The sequence below is a fragment of the Leuresthes tenuis genome, unplaced genomic scaffold (genome assembly GCF_036924035.1).
Source record: "Leuresthes tenuis unplaced genomic scaffold, fLeuTen1.0.hap1 SCAF_13, whole genome shotgun sequence".
Lineage (NCBI taxonomy): Eukaryota > Metazoa > Chordata > Actinopteri > Atheriniformes > Atherinopsidae > Leuresthes > Leuresthes tenuis.
Genome location: NW_027325367.1, coordinates 5,259,488 through 5,285,015, shown reverse-complemented (window position 1 = coordinate 5,285,015; position 25,528 = coordinate 5,259,488). Strand labels below are relative to the sequence as shown.

General features: G+C 39.9%; 2 protein-coding genes across 2 annotated transcripts in view; both read left to right on the top strand.

The window, feature by feature from the left end:
- Positions 1-232: 232 nt before the first annotated feature.
- Positions 233-8,118, top strand: smpdl3a (sphingomyelin phosphodiesterase acid like 3A). The gene is made up of 8 exons (XM_072362328.1): positions 233-445; positions 1,360-1,573; positions 3,155-3,299; positions 4,043-4,139; positions 4,793-4,956; positions 5,133-5,313; positions 5,705-5,829; positions 7,491-8,118. The coding sequence occupies exons 1-8, from the start codon at positions 310-312 to the stop codon at positions 7,794-7,796; spliced, it is 1,368 nt and encodes a 455-aa protein (XP_072218429.1). The 5' UTR covers positions 233-309; the 3' UTR covers positions 7,797-8,118.
- Positions 8,119-23,071: 14,953 nt separating this feature from the next.
- The window catches only part of LOC140267415 (clavesin-2), a 41,836-nt gene continuing 39,379 nt past the window's right edge, over positions 23,072-25,528 (top strand). The window contains exon 1 of the mRNA XM_072362683.1: positions 23,072-24,518. Coding sequence (XP_072218784.1) covers positions 24,130-24,518 — 389 coding nt within the window. The 5' untranslated portion in view covers positions 23,072-24,129. The remainder of the gene's footprint in view (positions 24,519-25,528) is intronic.

Below are 25,528 nucleotides of genomic sequence, written 5' to 3'. Positions count from 1 at the left end.
GCTTTGACTTGTGTGTTGTTTATGTCAGATAAATTAGGAATATGTGCAATATCTAAAATACATAGAGGAATACCACAGTAGTATGACAGGTACATACATACTCAAGTACTAAACTGTCTTATTTCATTACTGTACCTGAAGAAATGTACTCGGTTACCTCCCATCACCTTGCACACAGGTTCCGTTTTCACAAGCTCCTCCCCCTGAAGGCGCCAGAACTCAGGTGTCACGTGATCAATTGGCCACTGCACTTCCTGTTTATTTCTGAGAAGAAGGACCTGCTGTATATATCTACTTTAGTTCATATAAATGGTATGTGATACATCGTACTGTCTGCTCGAACTCGTCATGAAACCCATTTTGTGTTCGTTGCTGCTGCTGCTGAGCTGCCGAGCAGTTCCGGGCTCTGCAGCACCGACTCGGAAAAGCTACCTGCCTGGAACAGGTGAGAGGAAGCACCGACTATTTTCACTGATCAGAACTCCGTGTGTTTGCATCTTGCGACTCTATATAAAGATTGCGTTTGTAGTGATCTGCTGCGAAATGTTTAGTTTAGTTGACCGGATTTACTTTGCAGGATAAACGACGTTGTTTCGTTGCGAGTTCAACCAATAGTAAAAGATGTTTTTGATAAATATCGCTCTGTTTGACTCGTGTCTTGTTAGCCGAATTTACACGAAGGCACTGTTGATGTAAAATAAGCGTTATAATTTACTGTAAAATTTCAGATTGTTTAGCCAAAGTTGAAAACGTAATAAAGTGGTAGATTTTTAAACGAAGTCTGTTTCTTTTCCCTACTTATTGGGGGTTACAGAGGTCAATTGAATGTTTACCTTCACAATTTGAATGACAAAAGTTTGTCTTATTATCTGCCATCAAATATGACTACTTTATACCAGACTGAGGTGGTCTCACACCAGACGCCTGAAAGAACTTTAAAGAAACCAGGAAGTCGACATGTTGTTCTGTACATACATAAGGCTCTAAAAAGGAACTGGCTTCTTTGTTCTTTGTTTTTACATCGTTTGCATGCAAAGCTGCATGTTCCTGTCACATTATAAAATAATATTCTTCAATGAAGTCGATTGCTTCCAGCCTCTTTTTCTTACTTTTGCCTCTTAGAGCTCAAGACATCAGAACATCTGCACAAAGAAACCCTCCAAACAATGATCAATTAATTCAGCCCACCCTTAAAAAAAAACAAAAAAAACCCTAAAACAGAAAACCAGATTCAAAGCTTTTCTGGGCTTTTTAAAAAAAACAAAAACATACAATTTAATCAATTTTACACAAGTAAAGTTTTTATTGTCACTGTCCTTTAGCCTTTTAATCCTTATTTACCACCTGGCATCTTTTTAGGCAGGTTCTGGCACATCACAGACCTCCACCTGGACCCCACCTACCACCTGGCCCCAGACCCCACAAAGGTTTGTTTCTCCTCCAAAGGAGTCCCTGCCTCCCATGCCGGGATATACGGAGACTTCCTGTGCGACTCCCCTTACAGCCTCATACAGTCGGCCTTCTCCAACATGGCGCCGCTCACACAGCCGCAGGACTTCATCATATGGACCGGGTCAGTACTTGCCTCCTCTTCTTTGAGGGTTTGACTGCAAGGTTTTAGTCACGCTGCCTTGATGCAAAACTATTTCTGAACACACAACAGTTTCAGTCAGTCAGCAAAGCAGTTGAAACAGTTCACAGTAAAATATGTCAGTTGTTTCACTTCCTGTTTATGCAGTACTTGTGTTTTTGGATTATTTGGAGCAGAAAGCTGAGGAGGATGTTCTTTGAAGGTCGGAGCATTTTAGGGTGATTTGATGTTCTGTCTGTTTAACAGAGAAATGGATGACCGTTTATGTGGTGCAGATGTTAGCTTTACTGTTACTCAGTTTCATCCAGAATTATAACCATCGAGTTCAAATTCAACAGTAATATGATTCAGTTTTAAGTTGCTTAAAAAAAGTAGCTTTTACATCAACCTCAACTGTTCTTTATGTTTAATACTATTAAGTGAAAATAAGCTCTGAACACTGCCTGAACTGCTGAACAAAGCCCTATTTTAGTGTATCAAGACTGAGCAAATTCACCTCATACTTTCATGTTTGAGCAGACAAACAAACTCAGTCCAACCTGCTGATGGTTGAGTTTCATTGTGGATAATGTAAGCGACTAGATTAATGAAGAAAGATTGTTATGTAACATAAGCATTTCACTGAAAATTCAAGGTGCTCTATCCAACACTATTTGCAGAAGGGTTCCTCAAACTAAAACTAACTAAATCAAAGTAATTTTGGAGCTGAAAAGCAAAATGTTGCCTCTCCATCATTAGTTTTATCTCTATTTTAACCAGGAAACATGTGTTTCAAACAGATGTGCCGATCTTTTGTTTGACAGAAAACATCTGGGAACATCTCTGTTCAAACTGTTAGGAAATGGTTAGAAAAAACTACTGAAGTGGTGATGATGAGGCATCTGTTACAGTTTATAACAAGCAACAAAGAGTCGGTCAATGAAACAGAGCTGCAGTTGTTGATGGTATGACATCGAGACCTGCTGTTGCTGCCAGTATAGGCCTCTGACAGCTCCGAACTCTTGTTTAAACTGAAGGTTTGGACTTAGACTCAGACTTAGACTTATTTTCTTCCAGTTTCTCGCCATCCATTTCTCTCTAAAGGCTCAGTAATTCAGTCATTCAGTATAAGGACTGGCACAAGCCTCATTTTCCGGTAAAGACTCCACATCTGGAAGACGCGTCTTTTCCTCGGCTCACATCTTACTTGTATTTTTGCATTGATGTCGTTGTGGTGTCGGAGAAATCTCCCAGACACCACTCCCAGGATAGTTAAAGATGTGAGGCAGTAATGTGGTTTATGATTGTCAATGAATTTCCTCTGACACAAAGTGTTTTCATGCATGAAACCAAACAGAAGTATCACTTCCTCCTTTGTGGCCACAATCCCACTTTATGATGTCCCCTGTGGTTTTGAGTGAAGCACCTCATGGACCTTATTAAACAAATGTAATTGATCTTTTACAATGTTGTTTTAACTTGAACTCACAGCATCAAACTAAACTAAATCAATATTAATGTCTTTCAGCTTGTCTGTGGCTCATTTGGCTTCTAACACTGGATTCTTTGCTGCTTCTCTCACAGCGACAGTCCACCTCATGTCCCTCCAGACGAGCTTTCTACAGAGATGGTGATCCAGGTTATCAGTAATATGACCCAGACAGTCAGACAGCACTTCCCCAACCTGACAGTCTACCCTGCATTGGGAAATCATGACTACTGGCCACAGGTACGTACGGCAAGAATTATGTGAAGCTTTGCTCAGAGATGAAGGTAAAAAATGACCTCTGTTATCACTCTGCTAATATTAAAATATTTAAACCCAATGTAAACTACTTGCTATTTGAGCATCTAAATGATATGAAATTCATTTTAATTATGAATTCACCAATTCATAACTGCTGTTGAATGTGTGCTGAATCTCAGCTTTATGATATGTTGGCATAACATGCAGCTGGATAGTCATGTTTACTGTGCAGAAGTCTTTATTTAAACCTCATTTCTTTATATTTTTCCTTCCAAGGGACTTTCTTGTAATCCTCTAAAGTAGTCTTGAACAGTAGTTCTTCAGACTTTCTGAAGGTTTTTCAAAGTTTTTCTTTGGACATCGACTGCTTTTTCTCATATTTTCAGTCCAGTCTTTTTTCAGTCCAACTGAAAATTAGCAAATTTAGCAAAGAGCTAATCTTAAATAATCTCTCAAAAGGCACATAGTATGTTCCTGTTTTTATTTATAGCACACTTTGACAGACAGAAAATAGGATTTCTGCAGCAACAAGGTGATTCCCAAAGAGCTATCAGCTGAAAACTTGGCATATCTCAGCATGGTGTGCAGTGTGTCCTTAAAACATTTGAGGAAACTGGACAAGTGGAGGACAAAAGAAGAAGTGTCAGGCCTAAAAAACTATCTACAGCAGATGAACAGGATCTGAAAGTCACTTAAGATGTTAAGTGTTTGCATCATTGTTTCAGGACCAGATGCCAGACTCCACTAATGCCATCTACAAAGCTGCTGCCGAGCTCTGGAAACCGTGGTTACAGACTGAGGCTCTGCTCACCCTCTCACAGGGTAGATTTACTGCTATCACTCATCAACAGACGGTGGTTTAAATACATTAAATCGACACATTTTGCATTTTTAACGTGCATTCATGTCCGACTGCATTCTCACTACTTTAAAGCTTACAGTTAAATGAATGTAATCCCACATACTGCGTATGTAAACTGTGAGGTTTGTGCATAAAGACATGAGGAAGTGAGAAAACCACAGATCTTTTGCTGATTTTACCATTAAGCCCTCAAACACAAACTTGCTGTGTTGGAATTCAAAAGAAGCTGATGTGAAACAAGACATCTGTACTAAAAAGGAAGACATATAATGTTCCCAATGTAAGCCACAGAGTCGCAGCTAACATCTGTTTTCATAAATGATGAATCAGTCAGTTCTTCCTTCACTTTGCTGCTTACTCTGTAAGATGTGAGGAATCAGGCAATGTGGCATCTTTTCATTGCTTGTTTTGTTAAAACATTCCAAAGATATTGAGTTCAATGTCGACAGGGCAAACAGTTCAGTTCAAATTCTGTCGGGCAATCAATTATTGAATTAACCACAATATATGTTAATTGGCCTTCTTGAATGTTTAACATGAGTAATGTGAGCATGTTGGAGTCTCATAACATCATTTGGTTGATGGTATTTTGTGCTTTGGTGTGTTCCTGTAGGTGGATTCTACTCCCAGTTGGTGAAGCCTGGTTTACGGTTGGTTAGTCTCAACACAATTCTTTACTATGGTCCCGATAAAGTTACAAGTAACATGACAGACCCAGCGGGACAGTTTGAGTGGCTGGAGAAAACTCTGGAGAAGGCTGCTCAGAGCCTGGAGCGGGTATGAAATGTTCTGTCTATCTTCTGTGAACCCTGTCTTATTGAGTTGATTATGTTAAAGTCGCTAATAATCGGCACACCTTCACGAGTCATCACTTATTTATTTATTTTAACACATGAATCAAAATGTTGAATGTGCGTGGAGTACATTTAAAAGATCAGATTTTCTCTTTCGAGGTATACATCATAGCCCACGTGCCAGTGGGATATCTGCCCTTTGTCCGAAACACCACTGCTATAAGAGAACGCCACAATGAGAGGCTGGTCACCATCTTCAGGAAGTTCAGCCGTGTCGTTGCAGGACATTTCTACGGCCACACCCACAGAGACAGCATTATGGTGCTGCTGGACCAACAAGGTGACAAATGTGTGACTTTGGTCGTGTTGAGTTGAAAGAATCACATTGACTTTGATGGGATGGATGAGTCTCCAACCACAGACATCTCACTTAAGGCTGAGATTTGACTTGATAGAATTTTACATGTCTGGATTTAACTCATTTTGGCTCAGAAATCAACATAGGAAACATCCAGGCTTTAACCGATGGGAATGCGATTAGTTAAAGTCTGGTGTGAATAAAGAAAAGAACACACTGATCAAACTGATGTAACGTTGCAGCAGATGGGGCTTGGATTTGTGTCCCAGTGAACACAATGACAGAACATACTGTTGCAAAAGTGTTACAAAAGGGCTTTCGTTATGTTTTTTATTCCAATTGTTCAACTGTTGTTTTCTATCTTTTTCTGTAGGTGAACCAGTGAATTCTCTTTTTGTGTCACCGGCTGTTACACCAATCAAAAACATTATGGAGCCCTTCTCCAATAACCCAGCTTTCCGCATGTACCTGTACAACAGCAAGGACTACAGTCTGTTGGTAAGAAGCAAAACCATCAACTCATACTTGTTTTCACCAAAAAACTTTGTTCATATTCAGTCGCAGCTGATGTTTAGTACTCATGGACAATTAATTCTGGTTCCCCGTCACTGCTAAATAACATCTTTAAGGTAGGATTAGTGTAGCTGATTCCAGGGATCTGTGCAGTCAGGGTCTTCCTCAAAGCTGACATTGTAATATCACAAACTTCTGAAACAACATTGTTGTCTGAAATGTGTGTTATAATTGGCTTTGATCTTAGACATTATAAATTCATATTCTGTATTTTCCTAAATAACCTATGTTCCTAGCTGGTACTTTTCCACTCTGCTCATACTGCACAACAGATGACCTTAAATGGTCCAAGACCTTAGAAGGACATAAACAACTGGGTCAGACAAAATATCTCTATTAGGGCAGATAGGTCTGGTACACATTGTTTATCACATCCAAAGAACACAACAAGGACAGCAGCTGGCATGAGCATGTCACCCAAAACTGGCCAATTATACTCTGACAAGTGTGAAAACAACTTCTGTGAGATAAAGCTGAATATAAATATGACATGTTTCCGGATAACGGGGCTCGGCCTGACGGATTTCCTGCGGGAGCTCTGGCACTCCGAGTCCAGCGCTGCAATATACTCTACTTGTGACCACTAATAAATACTTTTTTAATAAACGATTTCTCCAGCTTGTTCTTGGGCTTCCAATGAAAAAACCGGGCTAACATGTGTATCTTTCTGCATTGAAATGAACTTTCATGAGACCAAAGAGCTGTGACCCAGACCAGTAAAGAACACAAAACCTCCATCTAACACACATAATACCATCAAATCAACTTATAAAACATGTTTAAAGACATTTAAATCACTTGTCTAAACTTATTGCAAGATAAACTCTGGAGGATTTACAAATATAGTCTGAAAAGTTTGACAGATAAACCAACAAGTTTTAAGAAAAAGGACTGCAAAAAGCAGTTTAGGTTTGAAAACTAGTGCTTTTAAAAGTATACAAAAGACCAAAACCAGCATATTGATGTAAGTGCTGCACAAAAAGATCAGTGACATGAAAATGGGCTCTTCAACCAAATATATGTCTGAAGCTTGGCGTTTAAAGCAGAGAGGTTGTCAGCATTTAGTACAACACAAAAGACCCTCAAAACTAAAATCTCTGCCTCCTGTTGTCCTGGAAACGGTCCTGCAGTCTGAGTGTGAGGTGCTCTTGTTGGTGATTGAGAGTAATTGAGGGCTTTGTCATGATGAGAGGTATTTTAAGTTCTGTTGTAGTTGTTACAGGGAATCAATGTGGAGAAGCTAAAACAGGAGGGATATGATCTCTGTTAACAGTATCCGTTATTATTCGCTGCAGCGTTTTGGGTCAACTGCAGAATTTTCAGTCTGTAAAGATGCATTAGAAAGATGAAAAAGGGGAGAAGCTGGCAAGCGTAATGGCAACTGTAGGTCCAACCAAAAATGCTGCACTCAAACACAGACTCCAACTTTTATCTCACTGCTGAAAGACAGAATCAACAAGTCTTTGGTGATGATTAATCACGGTGTCAATCAGCACACAAAAACTGTTTCTGGCTTTCAAAAAGACTCAAGTTTTTTCTCTGCCCTCTCCCTCTCTGCTTTTTGGTGCTTTTCTCTCTCTCTGAAGGATATCTGGCAGTACTATTTGAATCTGACGGAAGCCAACGAGAAACAAAGATCCGATTGGAGGCTTGAATATATCATGACTGAGGCTTTTGGACTGACTGACCTCCATCCACAAAGCCTGCTTCAGCTGGGCCTGAGCTTCTGGCTGCCGCAGACAAAAGCCTTTGAAAAATATTTCAATCACTTCATGGTCAACTATAACAGTAGTATAACCTGTGGTGGCAGCTGTAAGGTCAATCAGGTGTGTGCTGTGCTCTGTCTGGACCAGCAATCCCACTCCAGATGTCTGGCAAACGGAGAATGGTAGCAAAAAGTTTTGATTGTTTTACAGTATTTCTTAATTCTGCTGGAATCGGAAAGGGAAAAAGGGAAATGCCATGAACAGTCTCCACTGAGCCCAAATATCAGACAAATTTTTCTTTTTCTGATCAATCTTGACCTATATATGCATTTGAGACCATAAATGGCAGTAAACAAATAGAGGAAAATACTATATTCACACACACTGATGATACAGAGATGCAGTTGCTTCATCTTTTTCTATAAAAGAAAAAAAAAGAATTCTCCATTTTGTCACCTGCTCAGTTTTGACTTTTCCATGAAATCACTTCATGCTAACCTCGTTAATATTTGTCCTTAAAGAGATAAAAGGCATACTAAGAAATATATTGGGGCCAGTCACAGAACAAAGCGATAAATCAAAGAATCTAAAGCACACCTCCACGGGAAGGTGCCACATTGCTGAATTATATGTGAAAGTCCCTTTTTCTACCGAGTTAGCCTGTATGTGTAATTGAGTTCGGCCTCCAGCGTGGAGGGAGGACACAGTAATGTTAACATTTTTCTAATTTTCTAAGTGGGTGTCAAAACACCCACTACAGCCAAAGGAAAACACCCAAAATATCAGCAAAATTCATATAAAGAATAAAACAAAGGCAAAGGGCTGTGTCTCTGCTTAGAAATCCACCTCCCCACACTTCTATTAGATCACGTGACTGATAAGGGGATAACCTTAATAAGCTTATAAAGTGCTGTCCTTCAGTTGAGGTCTTTTCTGCAGAATGAATTGCAGCATCTTAATCCATCGTGTAAGTTTATTAACACGTAAACCTTCTTTTATCTTAACTCCAATCCGTTCTACTTCTGCCATTTTGTCACACAAAAACTGTATTTCCACCGCAGGAACCTTTTTTTTAGGAACCAGGGAGAGACACAAATAAGTAAGACATGAAGAAAAGCATCCAAAACCCCATCGAAATGTTTGATCTGATCCACAGGGCACTGCCAACGCTACCACAGCAGCAGCGATCGTGATAAGAAAGTAAGGCACAGAAAAAAAACAACCATAAAAGTTATATGCTGTATGGACAGATTTTGAGTTAATACAGTCAAGTCATTTATCCTAGCTGTGCAGACGCTAACCTCAGCTTAATTTGCCTAATCCACCCTAAACCCGAGACTGCAGTGGAAATGTAACAGACCCGAGGCTGAAGGATCTTTTAGCTCCTGTAAAAATGCTCCGGGCTTTTTAACCTCTGGGTGCTGAATGTTGAAATGCACCTACAGTAACCTTTGGTGCTGGTGCTGGTTGTAGCAAGCATCATGCAGAGGTGCTTACTTATGAACAGACAAAACGTTGCACTTTTTACACAAGTATGACTTGATAAAGGGACGTAACCCAACGCCGTCAGAATGGAAACTGGTGCAATACTCTGAATGATCTAACTGCTGCTAAACGATGATCATCTGACAGTGCTGAGAAATCATTACTATGTCTGAGGGCAGAGATTAATCTCTTAGACTCAGTTTGATATGATGCAGCGTTTACTGCTGATACTAAAAGGTCACCAAAGCACATGCTTGTTAAAGACAGATTGGAACAAAGTTTGAGATGTTTATGGTAAAGTGTGGAAGAAGTACATTTAATTTGTACAAAAAGTGTCAATTGCTTTGTGATAAGCAGCCTGCAGATATTGGAATATATGCAATGTTACATATCAAAGAGAATATGACTTTAATAATGTTGTATATTTTTGTATTAAATAAAGATCTTTATGCATTTAAACCATAATGTGTGTCTCTGCAGAGATAATTCAATTTTGAAAAAAGAAAACTTTGTAAGTCTCTAACTTACAAAGCTGCACAAAAACTTGTGTCTGCAGGGGAGACACAGCAACAACAACTAACCTCATATGACCGTGCTGCTTCAAGTTCACTCCCTCCCACTATCAGCCCCCCCATCTTATTCTTCTCTTGTTCAAACTTTCCAGAAAGTACTCTCGTTTCTCAGCCACCAGCTTAAGCATTTACCCCTCTCCTCCGGTCCTCCACCCTCCAGACTCTTTTGTCTGATTGCCTCCCTCCCCAAATGTTGAGTGAACTTTTTACTGCTTCACTGCCAGACTTTTTTTATTTTGTAATGCAACAGTCCCGTGTCCAAATACTGTGTCTTTAGGTCACATTTCTTCATAACATCAAAACAATCTACTTTATAATGGTTCTCAGTGGTGTGTGGAAGTATTGGTCCTCATACTTCTCAGATTACTGGACCAGTTTGATCTCATGAAACAATGTAGGACCAATTGAAACCTATGTTAGAGGGAAGTCCAGACATGCAGCATCTACATCATCATAGCTTAAATTAGTCATGATAAAACAGTAAGTTTACTGGTATTTATAAGATATTTTAAAACTCCTTTTTATCTGGATTCTGGATTATCTGAATATTCTTTAGCACTGAATCTGTTCTTAGAGCATTAAACTCTTTCCCCTCATGTGCCCCCTCTGCTTTTGTTATTCCTGTCCAACCCTGGCCTCCTTCCACTCAGTTTCTGCCAGAACGTAACCTTGGAGACAGAGTTGGTGGCGAGAATGGTGATGGAGAGGACTCCATCGCCCTGGTAACGGGTGTAAAGCGCCCAATCATCTGGATTCATCTCTTCGGTCACTATTATTAGCAACTATTCGACTACTGACATACCAAGTAGATGAAGCAAATAGCAGTGTGCATTGACAGACTGCTGCTGCTGTAGCTCTTACGAGTTATTTAACTGTACATTCAGTTTATTCAAACATACACACGTTCTGTTGAATGATTAAAAATGATTCTTTAAAGATTTTCAAGCACACTTTATGTACTGCAGTGACCAAATTACTTCTCAGTATGGTACTATGTTGTCATGGTTCTGATTGATGTTATGTCATCTGTAATTAGAAGTCACATATCTTACCTCTAATCTTGTGAAACATATCAACGTATGCAAGTAAAATGCCCCCATTTTTAATAGAGCCCTTCAGAAGCCCCATTATTCTTATGTTCAGGGACTTTTTGACAAATATTTCCATGACTTTGATGCTGCTGATTTAAGTTAAATGTCACAAATGCAATTTTTATAACAGTCGAATGTTTTATCATGCATTTGTATTGTTTCTGCAGGTAATTTGCAAAGCAATTGCCTAACTTTTCATTAATTGGAGGCTTTGACCTGAAAACTGAAACATAATCAGGTCAAAGTTTCCAGTTCAGTGGCTAATGAACATTTGTAAATCTGCATCAACCTTTTTAAGATAAAAAGCTGTGACTTCCATATGAAAGAAATAATATCTGCAGGGTGAAAGAGAGGTGATCCAGTAGCTGAAGGACTTTAGAATCCCTTTTATAAGCTGGTTCGCTGCTGTTCAACTGTCTGTCCTCTTAAATGATCATCCGACTGGCCGGCTCTCTGTTTGGCTGACTGACCCACATGTTCAGGTTTGCATAGATTTCTGCTTTTGTTCCAGTTGGCTGGTGGAGGCCCACAACCAGTTAATCTGAGGATTACTGTCAGGACAGTATAGCCATCCAACAGTTCTCTCCTGGGGAGCTGGAATCTGTGTGTGTGTGCATGGTTCAGATAACCATTATCGTTCAGCTTTTTAGCTCACCTAATCCCTCTCATCTTCACGTTTTTAAAAGCTGCCCCTCTCTTAAGGTTTAATTGCCAGTTGTCACCTACTTTATTCAATTTAAAGTTGTGTGCTTTTTACTGCATTTTTTTCAGTTTGATTGTGGCAAATCTAATCACTTAAAGAGCTAAACACGATCTACTAAGAAGAAGATTCTGATTATCTTAATAAAGTTAATTAATTGGGAGCCGATTTGTTGCACGTAAAACTTAAAAAAAGATTTTCGGTTTACTAATTAGAGCCTCTCATGATCCTTTACTAAAGGCGGATGCATTTTTCCCCACTTGAATAATGTTAAGAAACCAACAAAAGTCAAAACTTTTTTCTTTACAAACATTCACATTGAGGGTTCACCCTAATAGTCACTAATCAGACTAGTTTGCGTGGACTTGACATGAATCACTTTTAAGCTAATTTCCCAAGGTTTGAAGGAGGATATCTTTTACTTGCAAATTACCATGGCTATTCAGGAGGTTACATCCTCGCTAAAGCCAGCCATCCGATCTGGTCAGTGATACACCAGTGCTGGTAACCGATGGGCCAGCGGTAGGAAATGAGGATGCAATCACTGTATCTAACTCAGAAACCACTGAAACAGCTTCTGCCATGCTGAATAACTGCTGTATATTGTGTATTATTTGTTGCATTATCACGTACATCAGCAACTTAACCTTTTTCCTCATGTGTAACAGCAGCAGTGACCTGTGACCACAGCTCACATCCTCCTTGTGGACATCGTCTAATCCTTCAGTGTAACGCTGTGTTCGTCTGGACTTAAAGTGATTAGTGCTATTTTTTACATTCACTTTAGATCTGTCCATAAATATGCAACTTTTCTAGTCATGATATGCTTTTAAGTACAAGTGGAATTATTAAGAGAGAATAACTTTGCGTTGATTCAACTTCACAACAAAATGTTCTGCCCTAAAGCTACATCATGTGCAGGTAAGACAGAGCTGATCTAACAAAGATACCACATAAGATAAAGAAATAACTTTAGATGGGGACGAATGAAAAATTCTTCATTTTTTGTTAAAATCCTGTTTTCTCCCAGTTGAAACTAATATGGAAACATTCTTTGCAAACACCAAAGCTTAGGGACAGCCAGACATAGTATGGACAGGACAGCTTTCAGTCTGTATAATTGATTTTTTTTCACCATCTTTGAAAGCTATTTAATCAATTATTTAAACATGCGTCACAAATTCAGTTATATTTACTATTTTCAGATAAACACCAAGCCTCGCTTTTAGGTTCTATGGTACACTAACAATACATTTCCATGACAAAACTTGACTGGCAGAGTTTTGTTGATGTCCAGAGCAGCTAAACATAAAGCTCCTTTCATAGCTCTGTTCTCCTGTGTGATATTCTCTCACACAGTCTATAATGGAGCGAGGTGGAGACAGAGACAGAGGGCAGGGGGGGGTCTCTTTAGTCTCATGCTTCAGTAGTAATTTGTCAGAGGGCATGAATGGGCTCCTTCATCAGCGACAGCAACAGGGAATCTGAGGGTAGTGTATGTGTGTGTACATGTGTGTACACTAGTGGGGGTCCACTCTCAGACAGGAGTTTGCTTTAAACCCCTTGTACCCCAGATCTTTCCTTTGTATGGGACCACCATAGGCAGTTTCCCAGCACCCAATCAGACTCCACAGAACACATTACCTCACTCTAATGATTGTAGAGCCAACTTGGACAAGGGTCCACCCAAATAAAATGGTAATTTGAAGAGAGCAGGAAAGCACGACGAGAAGAACAATTTCTACTTATTTTTATGATTTTATGTTAGTTAGTTTTCCCTTTTTGTCTTCCTTTAGTGTATACTGTTGTTGCATTGGGTTGTACAAACATGCGATGTCCATTTGTCTTTATTTTCTGACAGCGTAGTATGTCTGCTTACATCATTGAAGATTTATTTTTAAGGTGGAACTACATAATGACTCTTCATGCAGACAAACACATTAACACAACTTGTCCACCCTCTGATTTTCAGGGAGGCCAAAATAAGCAGGAATGACCCTGTTAAGCAGGATGACCCCAATGTATCTGGGATGATTACCTTCCCCTTTCTTTTGATTCCATCGTTGGGCCAAAGTTTCCACTTGACCAATATTTAATCAGTTCATTCATCTTTCCATTCCCACTTTATCCTACTCAGGGTCATGGGGGGTGCTGGAGCCACGCTGTAATTCTTTCACAAAATTCTGGGTTTTCTCTGGGACCTCTTTCCAGCTGCATATGAATGTAAAACCTCCAAAGTAAGACGCCCTCAGGGAATCACAATTATGTACCAGAAGCACCATTTTCACAGCTCCTTACACTATGGCCTGAAGCTAAAGGTCATTATGCCAGGTTTATGACTTTAGGTGGTGGTTGGAATGTAGATTGCTTTCTGGCTCAACTCCATCCTCATCACCTTTAGTAATATGGCTGCATTACTGCAGATCATATCCTTCATTTACCCTCTATCAGGATCAAGATCTTAAAGTTTGTGAACACTTTGGTCCCTGCCTAATCCTACTCCCCAACTTCCAGTGCGCCCAACCCCAATGCCTCTCCCTGAAGATGGTGCTCCACATTTTTCTTTATCAAAGCTTTTTCTTGTCTTCTCTCTTGGTTTAGCGTCTCCCTGTGGACCAGTCTGCTACGGGAGAGCCTACTCTGTGCCATTTCTCCTGACAACACAGTTTCCACGATCAGAGGCACACGAATCCCAAAGGTTTTGTAATGAATTTTGAGATTTTGTGTGTCTTCCTAGCCTTCCCACAAGCTCGCATTTACCTGATAAAATGCTCATTTGTAAATATTGAAAAGTCAAATCTAGTGGCTTCTGCATCTCTAAAACAACTATTTTCGGTTATCACACCTCAGATTAAAACTAGACATTTTCTCACAAAATTTCTCACTATCATATATATATATGTCATCCTCCCAAGTAGATGCACCCGTTGTTTTCATAATACAAAGACCATTTCTCCAGGGGCAGCTTCCATTACCTCTTTTTAGAATGAGTGACAGCTGGGTGTAATCTTCCAGCATGCTTGAACACTATCCATACTGTGATTAAATGTGAGTAAATGTTAACTAATAAGTAAAGTAGAGTAACAACTCAATTTTACTGGCAATTTGTGTGTCATGACGAAATGTTTCCATGTCCCAGCAAGCTTCAGTTATGAAGACCAGATAGTTTAATCCAAAATAAACCAAGTTTAACTCGTTTAAAGACTGAAAAAACATTACAATAAACCATACCTAACCCTTGTGGAATAAAACTCCTTAGAGCTGAAGAGGGGCTTTCCTCGAAGGCTGTGTTACTGCATGTGTGTATGTGAACTTTCAGAAAACGAGTTGGAAGAACGCCAGCTATTGACATCTCGACTGCACTGTTGAGTCTCCACTTCTAATTAAAATTTCAACCCATAATGTGAGTTGTACATTTCCCACTGGAGTAAATCTTTTGTACCAGAGCACAAAGCTCCGATTGTTCTGGTGCAGATGAATTTATGAATGAGCACAAAAGAGAAATGTGTGTCATTATACTACAGTGTTTTGGATCTACTCCATGTATGTGACGGGCTATTATGAAACAGTAGTTTGAGAAACAATAAATGAAAATATTGTACAAAACTGGAGTATCAATTTCCTCCCTATAAAAGAAATGTTTCATACTATGAAACGCTTGGTGAGTGTGGAATTCTTTACAGGAGAAAGACTAAAGCAGCATACGTTCCAGCATTATTTGGAGCTTTCTGAGCAGTGACAGTTCTAATACAATAGTTTTACATATAAAAGACTTTTTGGGTTCAGACAATTCTTTCAATTCATGCTGGGTGCTTGTCAATTTAGAGCCAAGGACATCTCATAATCCACCCTATGCGAACCCATCTAACTACCTGCTGGGTGTAACCTCACCAACATGGACACAGATCACATACTACTGACAGGTGTTGGGTTAAACATCTCCACTGATGCTTTCCTCTCCCTTTTCTATCTGTAGCTTCTGACAAGTAAGGCTTTCACACTTTGTCTCACCTCCTGCTCGCCCCATGCACCTGGATTCAGTTTGCTTATTACAACACCTGCCTTTGCTTTGTCATTACCCCACTCTGTACTTTTAGCACCACACTTTCATTTGCTGGTCATCAGATCTAAGTCTTCATTTCTACCTTAGAGCTCTTGTAAGTTTTATATTTTGCCACTTTTCATTTCTACGTCTGTTTGTGTGTTAAACTTGAATCACACCTGCCCTACATGTTTTACATCTTCTTGCAGGGACACACCTGATTCAAATGACTGACTCATATCTCTACCAAGTTCTGCAGAAGTTGCCAATGCTTGAAATCCAATTCACGAAAAATATAGGTCTCATTGCTTGTCACTACTTTTGATTACTTGTAAATCATTAGCTTGTCAATCTAATAATGGCTGCTCTGCAAGTGACACATTTACTTTAAATAAGGCAAAGAGCTTCATTGTAGCATCTGCTAGCTGTGCTGTGACCGAGGCTGTGAGATACAGTCAGTGTAATGGATTTCAACATCGATTCTGACAAAGAAATACCTTGATTTGGCTCATACTTGAAAATATTATGTAAATTACACAGATTTTGCAGTTAAGCTTTGTCCTAATCTCTAGAGGAGGGTTTGGCTCTCTTTGCCTTTTATGTTGTTTTAAATTTAGTCTCAAACATTTATCTGCTTTAACAAATTAAGGTGTCACATATCCATCTAAACAGTCAATGAACTTAACTTCCTTTGACAAATATAAACTGATAAACCAAATCTCCATAACTAAATAAACTGACCTACACTATTAATTTCTTTCATTCCTGCTAAGCCTTCCTATCCTGACATATTGCAAGGACCTACAACAGATATTCATTCCCTGATGAAATGATGTTAAGATAACTCCTAATGTTTAATCTTGTTCATCCATACATCCATTCTTCCCTCTTTCCGTGAATCACCCAGCTCTCCTCCACCCCTCCTGTCTACTCTGTTGGCAGGGGTCAGTGGATTTGCCCTCAGGGAGGGTTGTGCAGGAGGAGAGGGGTAGAGGGGTGTGGCGTGTTGACCAGTGTCTTTGATCACTGTGGGGCTTACAATCCATTTTATTCCACCTGATGAGCACTGTACTGACCTTGTGGTCCGACCCCATGTGGAGAAACATCTGCATTTGGGGCTCAGTGGAGGTAGACGGGGAGGGCAGTTCACCAGAAATTCCCTCTTTTCCCATCCTTGATCCCTTCTTTGTTTTCACGTTGGGACGTTGTGTTGATTTTCCAAATTTTTGTACACTTTTGTAAAAAGGAGGGGTAGAAAATATCTTAAACCTAATTTATAGTCTAAAACCTGTTGAATATCTTAAAGCCAATGCATGTGTGTTATGTGTATAGTGAGAAATGCTCTAGATTAACGTAGATATGTCACAGTGACTCAATGACAAGTTATCCTGGTATGTTCAACGTTTCTTTCTGGTAAAGGACTTAAGTGAGGTTTTCAGATATAGTTTTTTTTTAATGCTCCAATGCTGCCATCTGCAGTTCTACCAGTGGTTTGTTGTTTTTTTTTTTTGGGGGGGGGGGGGGGGGGGGGGGGGGGGTGCTTCCTTTGCAGCAAAACAATGTTTCTGTCACAATGAAGGGAAATGCTGTGAAGGTTTGAGAGCTAACTGCAATATTACATTACGTTACAGTAATTAAAATACAAACTCTCAGCTTCTATTTTGGGGTTTTCACATCCAAATTGGAGCAACACTTTCCCAACTACAGCTCTTTACATGCACAGAATCTCCTTCTCAGAGTCTTAAACTGTCATTGGATGTTTGACTTGGGTCATTCATGATTCATGAACTTTTTTTCCCTAATGGTTTAAGCTAGTGTGAATTTGTTGATTAAAACTGTAACATTTACGCTTGGAAGCTCTTCCTGTACACCTACAATATGCAGTGAAAGGAGCTTTCAACATTAAAGAACCGTGTCACACCTAAGCAGAAAAAAATAAGAAAAACTCAAAGAGCAGAAACATTGGGAGCATATAAAACAGTTTAGTTTATTCTGAGCACACTTTGAGCTCAATAATATAAAATGGCTTGTACATCCCTGGAAGACAACAGTGGTAAATTAACCCCAGGATCCTCCTCACAACAAACAGGCAGGTGATTAAAATATCCCAAGTGGTAGACATATTATCGTTCAAGTTTCCCTTGAAAAGAGGACTTTGAGAGCTAAGATAGAGGATTATCCACAAGGTACAAACCATTCAAGTCTCTAATACAAAAAAAGGCCATTTTTTTTGGACAGATAAAAGTAAAATCAACCTATAACCGAAACAAAAAGTATTGAAAGGGCTTTGAACATCTCATGGTCCAAAGCTACAACATAGTCTGTAAATCACCAGGAGGCAGCATGATGGTATGCGTTGCCTCACTGGGTCAGTAATGTTTATTGATGATGTGACAGAGGATAGAAGCAGGAGGAGGATTGATTCTGAATTATAAAGCTGGTTGAACTGTGCTTCACATTACAGATGGACAGTGCGAAAGCAACTCAGGAGTTACTGCAGGTCAAGATTTACAGCAGGCTGCCTGAAAATGACTCAATGGTATCAAAAATGAACACTTGGCAATCATGTTTTTTCATCAGTTTACGTCTGTGCCTGAGAAAAGAAGGGGCTGTGGAATTAATTACGTATACTTGTCTTATATTTTTAGGGCTGGACAAATATTAAATTCTTTAATCGCGTTAATCGCATGATTTCCTGTGATTAATCACAATTAATCACATTATTATATGCAAAATCCAATAATGAATTCAAAACTAGCAAATAATGCACTTTTATTGGAACTGTGCAGTCATATGATCGAAGTACTCCGGTGATAAGACATTTCAACGCTGCAGTGCTTACAAATATCTTTGGCTCTGTCGACTGCGCCGTCTGGAAGAACTTTGAAATGAAAATGGCCATGTAAAAGATCCAGAGCCTTCTCCGTGTTTGTTTAGCCCGCTTCATCCGCCATTCTTTCCTTTTCTGACTGTTTCCTGTGAGTTCCGCAGTAGTAACATACTAGGCTCACGATGGACCTTTTCAAAATAAAAGCCAGTGTGGAACAGACGTTTACAATAGAAATAATAAATAATAAAAACTGCATTAATGGGAGACAAATTTTTGTCGGCGATAATTAATTAATTAGTTAACGCAAAAATAGTGCGTTAATGGGCCCAACCCTAACATTTTTGTTCAACCTCTTGAATAAAAGTTTAAAATCTGCACTTGAATGCCTTCTGATGGAATCATTTTAAGCCTATTTTGGTGGCATACAAATAACTCAACTTAGTGTCACATTTAAAAGATTTCTGGACCTCGTTGAATGACTATAATTATTTTTGAATTTATGGTATTTTATAAATGTTCAAGCAAATTTGACTTACAGCATATTGACCAGCAGAGGGCGCTATGACACCACTGTGTTTGGTTCTGTGTTCTGAAACCTATCAAACAAAAGCTCCCAAGCTCAATTTTACTTAATCTGTTCCTTTATAGTGTGTGTGTGTACATATGTTCTGTACCGTGAGTCGTTGTTTTGTTATTTTTGTTTGTTTTAACTGCAGGTCTTGAATCTAAAATGTCTTAATATGAGATGTTTTTCTGACAAGGGAGCAAGAGCCTCCCTCCACCACATTCTGGCACTGTCCCCGACATGTTTGCACATCAGAAATGTTTAGACTAGAAATCTCATGTGTGCCTAGTTGCCGGTTGTTATCAACATTACAGGCTAAGCATGTTTTTCTGATCAGACTGGAATGAATGATCAACTGACTTACGTGACGGGCACAATCATTTTTTGTGTGCAGAATGAGCAGAGCCTCTGAATCAACTGGACAGTTGCTGCTTGAACTTTGCAGGTCTGGTTGTCATTTCTTAATCGTGAATTTGGCCTTCAGAGACTGAAAACTAAATTATGTGAGCACTTTAGAAAATGGCAGCTGTGTCTGACAACTAGAGGCAATTTCTAATGCAAGTGCACAATTCATTTAATGTGCTCCTACAGTAGCCCATCAGAGCTAAGGGCACTTATTGCCACCGGCCCTGCCTCCCATGGGGGCCCGTTAGATTCTCTCCACTTCTTTCAGGGTTTATCCTTTACCATCCCCCAGCTGTGTTATCCAAACCTAGGTCTCCACCCACTGCCCAGTTGATGCTTTTATGGCTTGACAATATTTGGGAGAAAAATATTTCTTTGCACAGAAAAATGAATAAATAAATAAAATCAGAAAAACAAGGACATGACTGAAAGAGCTTGTGCTGCATCAGAGCATCCTTGAATCTTCGTGAGTGGGAGGTCATTTAATTTGTTTTTAATTCAGTAGGAAATGTGTGCTCTAAAAATGAATTCCTCAATTAAAGGCTTGACTGCATTAAATGGATCACTGAATGGATCAGGTACTCTGACATGGCTTTCCTTTCCTTATGCTGAACCGAACCGTTTAGAGATCAAAGGACATTAATCAGAAAATAAAAGCACACCTATGATAGGATGGGAAGTTGGTGTGTGTATCAGGGTTCTATATGTGTCTGGAGGATTTTTCAATAGGACCTCACTCCTACTGCAGAGGAGCAAAATGGCTCTTGTCTCTGTGCATATTTGTCCCTTTATAGCCATTATGCATCTGTCTCTGGTTGTGCCTCCTTGTTTGCACCTTTTCTTTTTAGTCTTTGTGGTTATGTTTCCCATGCAGCAGTCATGTTGGGTTTTGGTCATTATTTGTCCTGAAAAACATCTGCTCAGTTGCAGTCTTGAATGTGTCTCCTGTTTCTCAGTTTATGACTCTCCCACACTTCCCCTTCATCTGCCTTGTTGCTTGGTCATAAGTCACCACCTCATAATGACATTTGTTATCACTAGGTAACTCATATTTTAGGATACAGAAAAATTATTCACGGTGTTTCTGTTTGTGGTTGTTTGTTGTCATCTTGTGAATTCATGCAGTTACGTTTACCCCTTTTGCTGTTCTGTGTCTCTTTCTGGTTGTTTAGTCTCTTTCTGTTGGTGTTTGACATCTGCATTATTGTTGTTGGGTGTCTCTGCCGTTTTCTATAGTCATTCTGAGTATTGACAGTGAGTAATTGAGCTCTTCTTTGTAAATGTGTCATCTTTATAGCATTCTGTTGTGTCTTTTTTGGTAATGTGTGCCTTTACTTTGCTGTTTATTTTGGTTGCTTTGCTTCTGCTTGCTGACATTGTGTGTCTTTTTTCATGTTATTTTGGATTTAAAGCTCAACAGGCTATCGATTATTTGGGCCCCTGACCCTGTGCCCACTTGGCCCATTCAGTAACACATCACGGTTCTATACAGTACCGGGAAGCGGTTCTTTTGGCTTAGACCATTACAGTGTTCTACAATATATGGAACTTTATCAACACATGAACATGCTTGCACTAACCTATTAAAATTATATTAAAGCAGATGTGTTCAAGCCATCTTTCATATTGTCATCCCTCACTGACTCCAGGTTTAGTAGATTTCAAACACACAAAAACTGAGCGCTCTAGTTCCACTAAATGCACCTTATACATGCTTCATTTGTTAGAGAAATATCATGAATATGCTGATTTATTTGGCAGCAATGAAGGTAACTGGGCTGAACACTCAACAGTAGATACTGACGCAGTAAACCAGGGGAGAAATAAGTAGGCGGAAACAATAGAAATTAATTCGGCATGTTAAAGTGCAGCTGTCTGGTGGCTGCTGAGCAGGTGTCAGTTCCTCCCCCTTTCCCTCTCCAAATTTCTCTGTTCATTCAAGCTCCCTCCATCCCAACTTGTTTTATACTATAGTTGGCCATCATAATTTCAGTTAAAAAACAGATCTTTGCTATTTCCTGGTATTTAGTCTGTGCATTTTTCCATCCTAGGCTAGGACCAGCAGTCAGCCTTCATCTTGAACTCATTCGATCTACTTCTTATGTTGCTTTATCCCTTCATCTCCATGCTATGTCAAAGTATTCTCGCACATACCAGCCTGGAACCTTCAGACGACACAAACCCCAAATTTGTTTTAGCAAATTTGCCCTCATAAGATAGACAGTACATAAGCCTAATGAGGAAGTTTATTGTATACATTCTTGTAACTGTTTGTGGGACATAAATTAATAAATCTTTTTTATTGACATAGCAGAAAAAAGGCAAGAAAACAACAGGAAAGATGTTGAATAAAACACCTGTCTCATAGAATAAGATTTTGTAGCTTGAGAAAAGCTGCCTATCAGCACTCATGCTGCTACTTTATGGGATTTACCCTTTAGGGTATTTTTTAAAAAGGAAAATATTGTCAAATGCAATAAGGCAAAACTTAGTTTAACTAAGTACATTTTATTTACAGCTATAGAAATATAATATTGTATAAATTAGGTTACAATAAGATATGGACTGTTACATTCTGTGAACTGAAGTCAGTATTTCTCGATCAGACCTTAAAGATACAGATGAAGAATATCACCATGAAGCTTCTTTAGTTATACTGTATGTTTTAAATATATAGATAAGGCCTAATGTCATTAAACAAGAGCTGATTTGGCAGCTAAATATGTATTTTGGATATTTCCCAATGGTCTGAAAACATTGGAGCACATTGTCAGGAACGGGTGGTGAGGGACCCAGATGCAGCTCTCTTGGTTAAAAAAAAGCAAGGTTTATTCCACAAAACGGGGAGCAACAGCAGGAACAAAAGGCGCGGCAGAGCTGGATCAAAAATACTTAACTAGGCGAGTTAACAAGACTGTGAAAACAAAACAAGGCTATGGAATAAATACTATAACAATGATTAACTTAACAACGCTATGAGGCAGGAAACCAAACATAGCTTTCTGTGGCATGAAGGGATGGTGAGGATTCTGCAGTGACTGAAAGGAAACCAGGAAGCTAAATACTGTGAAGGCAGTGATCAGTGAATGAGGTGCAGCTGTGAACAATGAGACAGGTGACGTGAGTGAACCGAACGTGACAGGGGAAAAACATGACTAGAACATAACCTGAGTAAACAAAAACTGTGACATGACATAGACTGTGACAGAGCAGACTGTGACACACATCAGCTCAAATTCCCCCTGTGCTTAAAAACATTGATAGATTTCTATAAAGAAATTGGGAAATGTCAAGCATTTTATAAAGTTTGGAGGTATATGGGATAGTAACCTCAATTTCAGGTCCTAAACTTAAAGCCAGTGATGTTGATTCAAATACAACTTGACCTTCATTGTTCATGAAATGTTGGCATCCATAGTCATTTGTCTTTCTTTGTTTAAGAGTTGAGAAATTCACATTTCTTTAAAGATAAAATATCCTCATGAAAAACACTCAGAAAACTTACCATAGCATATTTTTCTAGTCTGCGACTAAAAGTGGTCCACAGGAATATCGAGAGAATGATAGATCTAGAGGGTAAATCCTCCAAACACATGGTGCTTTAAGTAAAAAATAGAAAAGAAAAGGCTGACACAGGGGCCCCCCAAGTTTGCCTCAGGCTTTTAACACCCAGAGTCCACGCCCCCATCTTCAGGTTTTACCTTCACTGGTAGTCCTCCACTCCCTCCATTTGGGTGGTTTCTCTCCCCTGTCCCTTTCGTACATTTCCATAACCCCTCCATCTAAGTTGTCTCTCCATCTTTAAACCACCTTTCCCTCTCTTCATCCTCGCATCCTTTTTTTGGAATCTCTGTTGCCTTTTCATCTTATACTCCACCCCCTCCTCCCACCACTTCCCTTCCCCCCGCTGGTGGTGTCCATACACCGACCGGAGCACACACTCTTGATGTCAGTCACTTTTCCAGCAAACAGACGGCTGCAGCAGCAACAGCAGCAGGAGGAGCGGAGACAGTAATCCCCCTCCATCCACCCCACCCCTTTTCAAAGCCCTGAAACCAGAGGCAGGAGGGGAACAAAACCTCGCCGGACACCTGTGCTGTTGGATACCCTCTTCTGAGGCTTTTTTAAACAAATTACTTATGATCTAAATTCACAACCAAATTGTAGATGACGAGCTGAGTGATGATCAAAGCTGGGATGTAGACGGGAAACCAGCGGCGAAATCGGCGGCGCCACCAGCACCAGCCGGATGGAGATGCGTTGCGAAGGCGGAGGTTTGATGATGATGACGATGATCTAGCAGGTGCTTCAGGTTCGTGCCGCATTGCCTGGCCGCCGAGAGCGACGCCGGGGAGACGGTGATGCTGTCGTCGTCACTGTGTCACAGAAACAGAGAGAGGAAGAGAGGAGAGGCTTTGACATGGAGGGAAGCGGCTGTTTGTCGGTTCTGAGCTCAGGCCACCGGGATCAGCAGGTTGGATGTACAGCCTGAAGGACTTGATTCATTATATACACGGTGGGAAATTATGATAAAGTTGTTGTGTTTTTTGGACGTGGAATTTAAACGATTCAGTGCGCAAAAGTAAATGGCCCATATGTTGATAATGCATCATAGGAGCATCATAGAATCAACGTCTGTGTCAGTTCAGGGTGGATTACGTCTACAGAGCAGCAGGCCTCCGTCTGAAGTCAGCTACTGATCAGGGAACCATCAAGAAAACCACTTAGTATACTTTCCAGCCCTGTTGCTGCCGGAAGTAACAATTTATTCTGTTGTATTGGAAGCTGGTGTGGTGTGATCTCCTGTGGAGAGACAGCTGTTGCAAAAGATGACTCACTTACAGGCTGGCCTCTCTCCGGAGACCCTGGAGAAGGCCAAGGTGGAGCTGAAAGAAAACCCAGAGACTTTACACCAGGACATTCAAGAGGTCCGGGACATGATCATCACCCGGCCGGACATCGGTTTCCTCAGGACAGACGACGCGTTTATCCTCAGATTCCTCCGGGCGAGGAAATTCAACCACTTCGAAGCGTTTCGGCTGCTGGCACAGTATTTTGAGTACAGACAGCAAAATCTGGACATGTTCAAGAACTTGAAAGCCACTGACCCGGGCATCAAACAGGCCCTGAAGGATGGTTTCCCCGGCGTCCTCTCGAATCTAGACAGATACGGCAGGAAAATACTCGTCCTGTTCGCTGCCAACTGGGACCAGAGCAGGTAATAATATATTTCAGTTGGTCTTTTCCGCTATAAGGAAAATAGGCCATAATGAAAAGTAGAAAACAGCCTTTTCAAATCCATGGATATCAGTCTGGTTTGTGGAGCTGTCCATTCAGCACCACGCAGTTACTGTTAATCAGAAAACTTCTTGATACCAGAGTACATCGACCATCTTTAACAAGTTGTGGACATTTTATAATAATGTAGTCAATCCAAAACGGAAAGAAACGTACATAAGAAGATAAATGTTTATGGACACTTGAACAGATCATCCATGTGTCATGGCTGAACTGACCTATTTAGTCTGAAAGTTGATAGACGAGATTGACTGGCTTTGCAATTCAGTGGTGCTGTCCAGTGAAATGTTTTCTCTGACTTAGTCTTTCTTTCAGACTTGATGCATTTTGAAAGAAGTCATGTTGAAACAGGAAAGAGCCTTTCTCAAACTGCTTCCTCAAAGTTGGCAGCACACATCCAAAAGCAAGAAGAATACTTCGTGTCACTAAGTGTTGGCACAGTTAAGGCTGTTATGACTGCATTTTTTAACCTATCCATCGACACATGCATCTCATTACTTGAGACAAACATATGGCTTGCACATGTCCACTTTGGGAGCATGACCAGGCTCCTGAATGAATCATGAAATGCCCTCTGAAGCTTTTTCATTTTTACTTACTTTACTTATATTAAGAGAACAGTAAGATCTGCCAGCACATTTGTTAGTGCTTATGATTTACAGCGCTGATGGTTGACATAATTATCATCATCATCATCATCATCATCATGTAAATCATTCCTGATGATATGACCCAGTATCTGACTTCATTCACCACATTTAACACTTAAAAATTCAGCTTTTTGTCATCTTTTGATGTACCAATCATGACAACATTCTTTGTAGAGTTAGACAAATACCATACAGCATAAAATAACTTGCACAGACTCTAAGAAGTTGCTGTAAGTCCTCAGTATAAGTAGACTGAGTGACAGAGGCATCAGCATACACC

Coding starts and splice junctions, on each gene's coding strand:
- smpdl3a (XM_072362328.1), top strand. CDS start 310: ATGGTATGTGATACATCGTACTGTCTGCTCGAACTCGTCATGAAACCC. Junction 1,574..3,154: donor GACTTCATCATATGGACCGG/GTCAGTACTTGC, acceptor CTTCTCTCACAG/CGACAGTCCACCTCATGTCC. Junction 3,300..4,042: donor ATCATGACTACTGGCCACAG/GTACGTACGGCA, acceptor TCATTGTTTCAG/GACCAGATGCCAGACTCCAC.